General features: G+C 37.1%; 1 protein-coding gene across 1 annotated transcript; it reads left to right on the forward strand.

Moving 5' to 3' along the window:
- Positions 1-5,890: 5,890 nt before the first annotated feature.
- On the forward strand, positions 5,891-6,322 carry LOC138877558 (uncharacterized). Its single transcript, XM_070157175.1, has one exon. It carries the CDS (start codon positions 5,891-5,893, stop codon positions 6,320-6,322), a length of 432 nt encoding a protein of 143 aa, XP_070013276.1.
- Positions 6,323-7,208: the final 886 nt, after the last annotated feature.

The raw sequence follows: 7,208 nt of genomic DNA on the forward strand, positions 1-7,208 counted from the left end.
AGTGGTGTTTCAATCCGTTTCCGATACTTATTTTTTCTTACAAGTATAAATATTTATTATTACTCTACCACCAAAATTTAAACAAAAAAGAAAGAAATTACCTACTATTTTTTTTCTATGTTGGAAGTGAAGCATTAGTACTCCACGGCATTTCTTACCTCATTGGGTACTAGTAAGGGTGTCTAGCGGGTGGGCCAGGCTGGGCTGGGTAGGCAAATTTTGGAACCGGACGGATTGGGAACCAGACCAGTTACGGGTTCGGGTTCATCCGAGTAAAAAATGAACCGTACGGGTTACAGGTACAAGGGGCCGGGCCGGACCGGGTTAGTGTAAGTTTGATTTTTTTTTTTTTGTATTTTATATAACTATTGTAAGTTATATTAATATAAAGTAAAAATATAAAGAATACAATGAAGATGGGAAAAAATTGCACTTATACGTCTAATAATACTTCAAATTAATCTAACAAACTAAAACATTAAGCATAAATACGTCTAATAATTTTAAATAACACAAATTGTCTCAAATCAACTTAAATACGAATTTCTGGAGGACGCTCAAGACAACTCTTCATATGCCTCCTTAAACTGCCTATGCCACACTTTGGACGAAGATTTAAGACTCGACCACAGTTCTTGCACTTTACTTTCTGAACTTCTTCATTTTCTTCTACCACGTCAAAGTGTTCCCAAACATATGAGCGCACTCTAGAAGTACGGAGCATGATTTAACTTGAATTGAGAATTTAAGTTTGAGAAATGATAGATGAGTGAAGAAACGAAGAAGAGGAGGGAGGGGTGTATTTATAGTTTTTCAAAAGGCTAAATTAGTAATTACAAAAAGTATTAAATTTTAAAAAAAAATTGGCCCAAAAAAGGGCTAAATGTGCAAAACAACCGTTGGGCCAATGGTTAGAAAGTAGAAACATTAAAATAAATAAATTAAAAGTAGTCGTTATACCGGGCCGGTTAACCAATTCTACAATAAAATCATTGATCGGGTTTGACCGAGCCAGTTAACGGGTAGCCCCAACGTAAACGGACAAAACCCCTTACCCCATTAACCCAGCCCCACCCAGCCTCCTTGTACTAGTCCGAGCCGGTTCCAATTTTAACCGATCTGGACCGGTCCGGTTACGATTAAACCCGGCCCGTTAGACACCCTAGGTACTAGTGACCTAGTAGAAATGCTATTTTAATGGATTGAAACATTATTAGACTGAGATAAAGTCGTAACTTCCACACCGTGCGACATCACATTTATGTTTCCTACTGTATATATATAAAGAAAGAAAGAATGTGAAACGCATTTGACTTTTTCATAAAATGGAGTATTTCACCTTTTATTTCTAACATGGAAGGAATAAATTTTCCGTGAGAAGAAAATGCGTTGCCGTTTCCAATTGGATATTATTTGAAAATTTTATTCATGGAAAGAAATATGAACCTAGAACATTGTAATAGGTTCGTGGAAAGAAACATGAACCAAGTGGATTTCAAGCATGAAATATTATATGAAAAAATCTAAGAAATTAGTTTGCCATTTGATATAGAGGCAGCTTGGTTTCATTAATTCGGGGTTTTAGGTAGGGTGTAAAAGAAAACCGATAAATCGTTCCAAATTAATAATTTGAATTAAACCGGGAAAAAAAATCGATTGTGATTTGATATTGGAAAAAAAAATCCAACCATTATTGGTTTGGTTTGGTTTTAACTAAAAAAAGTCAAATCGAAACTAAACCAACCCAATAGTACATTTATGCAAAATTTAAATATATTATACATATAAACTCAAACAAAGTTAAAATTAATACTAATGCTAGCAAAAACAATTCAATGCAATACTAGGAATGTAGATAGTGTTGGATATCTAAGTTTTAGTTTTACATTAGTCTATAATTAAAACAAGTACATATGTCCGCGCTTCGCGCGGTCACAAAAGATATCAAATATGAAAAAAAATTAAATATGGATACTAAAGTTCTAGCAGAATACTTATGTTTGTGGGATAGCCTATCAGTTAAAACCTATTCAGACAAACTTTTGCAACTTCACTTCTTTTGGTCAAGTGTCTAATTTTATAATAATGCTCCAAGTACATAAATTATTCTCTAGAATAAAAGCTTCTCTGTGTATTACATTTATTTCCCCTTTTTAAAATTTTAAAGAGAATTTCCCTATTTCGTAATGGGCATTTAGTTTTTTTTTCGTTTTCTTAGAAAAAGATTACTCCTTCGATAAAGTTTGAACTAACATAATCCATGTAGTTTTCTACTCATAATATGTGCGTTTAAATCCTAATTTTCAATAATAATTGTTAATCTCTATTTGAAATGTCTTATAAGGCCAAAGTCTTGCAGTGTCACGACCCAAAACTATTCCCGACCGTGATGACGCCTATCGCAGTACTAGGCTAGCCGATTCGACATTTATAACATAAACATGTCTTTTTCTTAATTCATTTACTAATAAGATATTATCACAAATCTTTCGTTTAAACATTTCAAAACAAGCGAAAACAAATATGCGAAACATCAAACACTACCCGATCTCGGTGTCACTAGTCATGAGCCACTAAAATACAACCTGATACTGTTTACTCACTACAAGATGAGTCTGATAAATACAAACACTAAAGATAGGAAGGAGAGAGGCAAGGCTGTGGACGTCATGCAGCTACCTTGCTAACTGATGTGCCGTAGAATTTCGGCATAATTGATACCAATTACTTAGATTTTAACTCGTCTTTTAATGCATTTTTAGTTAATTTTGTTCAAGTTTGGTTATTTTGTAGTGCATGAGCTTGAAGACCCAAAAATATAGAAAAGAAGTCAAAAGGTCGCAAAAGAATGGAAATGCTGCAAGTATTCGGCCGCATAATTCACATGCGGACCGCATAATTCAGACGGTGATCGCAAACATAGACAGATTTATTGGCCAAATGAAGAAGAGAATATGTGGTCCATTATGCGGTCGCATAACACTTGTGTGAGCCACATAATGGTCACATAATTCCAGTAGAAGAAAGTTCTCACCATGAATTGTGATGGCATATGCGGTCGCATAACACACATGCGGACCGCATAATCGGTATGCGACTGAAGCAGGAACTGGGAACTTATCAAGTCTGCGATGGAATGAAGAGTATGCGGAGCGCATATGTGGTCTGCGACCAATATGCGGTCGCATAAGCTATCTGAAGGGGTATTTTTGTCCGATTTTGACCACGACTTTTGATCCACTTAAAAAGAATAACTAGGGTTTTGTAGGTCATTCAAGTCTGAAATAAGGTCCTACATAGAGAGCATTGAATACTCCATTAATTTGGAAGATTGTGAAGAAGGAATCTTGGACTTTTGTAAGCTTTATGACTTTATTAAATACTTTGTTCTTGTATTTTAGTATGAGTAGCTAGTTTTAAATACTAAGGTTGTGGACCCTATATGAGTTTAATGTTAATGGGTGTTTAACATTGAATATATATATATAATGGTTGGTTGATATTTATTCAATTCTTGTTCTTTATTTATGATTGGTGGTTGACTGGTTGCAAACATTAATCTATTCTATTTTAGTCTTTCTTTACTTGGAAAAGTGGATTAGGGTTTGGTAGAATTGAATATAAAGAACTCAAAACGTTAAATCTTGTTTAATAGAATCACTTCGGAATAAGTGGGTTCTACTTGGCATAAATTGATTATTCTTAAATTGCAACTCTTTTATATTTGAGAAAATTATAAAGGGAAAATACTACCCAACCATTGAAAAATATTGGGTAGTCATTTAGAAATCATTTGCATATCAAAGGACCTTCCATTAGAAATATATCATATTAACACCGATAGTGTTACAATTCATTGATAGGGACACAACCTTGGTTTCCTTAATCAAATAATTTACATTCTCATAACAAAATTAGTTATTTTCTCAATTCACAATTATACCCTTCTCTTGTTACGTTAAAGGAATAGAATTACGACCTAAGTCAAGTAACACATTATTCGGGTAATCTTTTCACGCCTATTCCCTGTGGGATTCAACCCCAACCTTGTTGGGTTACTATATTTGACACTGATCGCCTTATACTATTTAATTAAAGTATAATTTGAGCGTATCAAATTTTGGCGTCGTTGCCAGAAAATACGATTTTGAAATTACTAATTAGTGTGTGCTTTACTTTACGTCTTCTTCTATTCTATCACACTTTGCTTGTTTTACTTGGTGTTAATAGGAAAACATGGCTTTTATTATGAGGAAGAAGAAAATCCTTTTGCGGACATAGATGAGTAAATTGAGTATACAAATGCTATTGTGCCTCCGAGAGTTGACGCTGCCACTTTCAAGGTGGAACATGGTTTAATCCTAATGCTCAAAGCGGAGTGGTTTTTCAGGAATTCCACTGATGATGATCCGACACAACATCTCAGAAATGTTTTGGGTGTGTGTGAGATACACAAGAAGAACAACGTCTCAGATGATGCCTTAAGGTTGAGGGTGTTCAAGTACTCCCTGACTGGAGAGGTGAGGAAATGGATTCAAAATCTACCACCAAACTCAATCCATTCTTGGCCTGAACTTTTTCGAGCATTCTTAGCTAAATGGTTCCTGCAAAGCAAGAAATCTGAGCTTCGGGATAATTTTTTTTTTCAAGCAACTACCGGGAGAACATCTACATGAGGCATGGGATCGGTTCAAGTTATATCTGGTGAGGTCGCCTAATCATGGTTTTCTGGATTCTATCTTGTTGGAGAAATTCTACATGGGTTTAGATGATATAAACCAATCTATATCCAAGAATGCAGCTGATATATCTTTTATGGATAAGACATTTGCAAGGATCACACAGATCCTTAACAAAATGGCAAAGCATAAACAAGCTTGGCACTCAGAGGACACCACAAGGTGGAATTTCATATGGTACTCATTCCTTAACCAGCATGATTAAGGAGAACCAAGAAAGAGATCAAGTAATTGTAGGGCTTTCCACCAATGTCAATGTGTTGACAAAGATGTTCACTAAAAGCCAAACGAAAAAGGTAAATGTGGTAGAAGATGTTCAACCCACATCAAATGAAAATTTTGAGGAAGCAAACTATGTCAACAACTCTCAAGAAGGCTATCAAAGGCAACAATACCAAGGTCAAGGACAACAAAATCAATGGAGGCCTAACCCGCAAGGGCAAGGCAACCAACAGTGGCGAAATGACCAAGGTAGCTCAAATCAAGGGAATTGGAATAACAACAACAACAACTTCTCAAATCGGTGTTCAAACCCTTATGTTCCACCAAAGGGGCAATATTCAAATCAAGGTTCCTCAACTAATTCCAAGTTGGAAAACATGCTTGAACGGGTATTGCAAAATCAAGAAAGTTCCGACACTTTAATGAGGAATATGACCGAACTTGTCGGTTCTCATATTGCATCCATTCAAAAATTAGAGATGCAAATGAGAGATCTCTTGAGGGAACAAAATCCAAAGCAAAAGGGGACACTCCTAAGTGACACAATTGTGAACCCAAAGGGTAGTGGGAGTGGTCCAACTTCTCATTGCATGGCAATTACTACTCGGAGTGGGAAGGTACTTCAAGGAGAGAGTGAACAAGTGGTTGAAGTGGAAGATTCCGAACAAGAGGTTGAGGCACAAGTTGAAGAGTCAATTGTTATTGAAGCTAAAAAGGTCCCGAAAGAGTTGAAAGTTCAAGAAGTGAACCGGGAAGAGGTTAAGGAAAAGGTAAAAGAGACGCAAAAAACTCTACCACCTATTCCTAAACCTCCTCCTCCTTTCCCCCAAAGACTTGCTAGGAGGGTTGATGATAGCAAAATCGAAAAGTTCTATGACATTCTCAAGTAGTTATTGGTTAGTATTCCATTCGTGAAAGCATTTCAAGAGATGTCGGGTTTTGCTAAGTATTTGAAAGACTTGATCACCAAGAAGAAAACCACCAAGAATGAAGTGGTGAATGTGACTCACTGGGTTAGTTCCATCATTGCAACAACCACCATTCAAAAGAAAGAAGACCCGGGAGCCTTCACCATTCTATGCACTATTGGGGCGCATGATTTTGTAAGATCTCTTTGTGATAATGGGGCTAGCATCAACTTAATGCCTCTTTCTATTTACAAGCAAGCGGGGTTATGTAAGCCTAGGCCTACAAGTATGAGGTTGCAAATGGCCGATCGTTCCATAAAGAGATCGGTGGGAATTGTCGATGATGTGCTTGTGAAAGTGGGGGAGTTCTATTTGCCCGCCGATTTTGTAACCCTTGATTGGGCAGTTGACAAAGAAATCCTATCATCTTGGGGAGACCATTTCTTGCTATAGGAAGAGCACTTATGGATTCGGAACGGAATGAGATCAAGTTCCGTGCGAATGATGAAGAGGTCACATTCCAAGCAAGAAAGGGTATGAAGCTGCCACATGAGTATGAAAGCATCTCGGTGATTGATGTTGTTGATGAGGTGGAAGACGCAATTGAAATAAAGATGGAAGAATAATGCCTTGGTGAGGTGTTGGAGGATATTTTGGTAAATTTCGATGGTGAAGATATGGAGGGGTACATGGAATTAGTCAATGCATTGGAAGGGCTTGGGTCCTACACTTATGCTCCAAAGAAACTCTTGCTCGACTTAGAGAATAGAGTCACTCCTCCAGTCAAGCCTTCAATTATTGAGCTCTGCAACTAGAGCTCAAACCACTTTCATCGCACTTGAGATATAAATTTCTTGGCTCTAATGACACTCTATCGGTAATAATTTCTTGTTTGTTGAATGATGTGCAGGTAGAACAACTGTTAAATGTCTTGAGGGAGTATAGACAAGCTATTGGGTAGACAATAGCGGACATCCGAGGGATTCCCGCTGGAATTTGCAAACACAAGATACAATTGGAGAATGAGAGTAAACCAAGTGTGGAGCATCAACAATGGTTAAACCTTTCCATGCAGGAGGTGGTAAAGAAAGAAATCATCAAGTGGTTAGATGTCGGGGTAGTCTACCCCATTGCCGATAGTTCTTGGGTGAGTCCGGTGCAATATGTGCTGAAAAAGGGAGGCATGACCATGATTGAAAATGACACAAATGAGCTCATCCCAACAAGAACAGTGACCGGATGAAGGGTTTGCATGGATTATCGGAAGCTAAACAGTGCTATGTGCAATGACCATTTCCCAATGCCTTTTATTGATCAAATGCTTGATCGGCTAGCGGGT

Source organism: Nicotiana sylvestris, chromosome 9, assembly GCF_000393655.2.
Source record: "Nicotiana sylvestris chromosome 9, ASM39365v2, whole genome shotgun sequence".
Lineage (NCBI taxonomy): Eukaryota > Viridiplantae > Streptophyta > Magnoliopsida > Solanales > Solanaceae > Nicotiana > Nicotiana sylvestris.

Bases quoted from the DNA above. Each gene is read 5' to 3' on its own strand.
- LOC138877558 (XM_070157175.1), top strand. From the start codon at position 5,891: ATGTCGGGTTTTGCTAAGTATTTGAAAGACTTGATCACCAAGAAGAAA.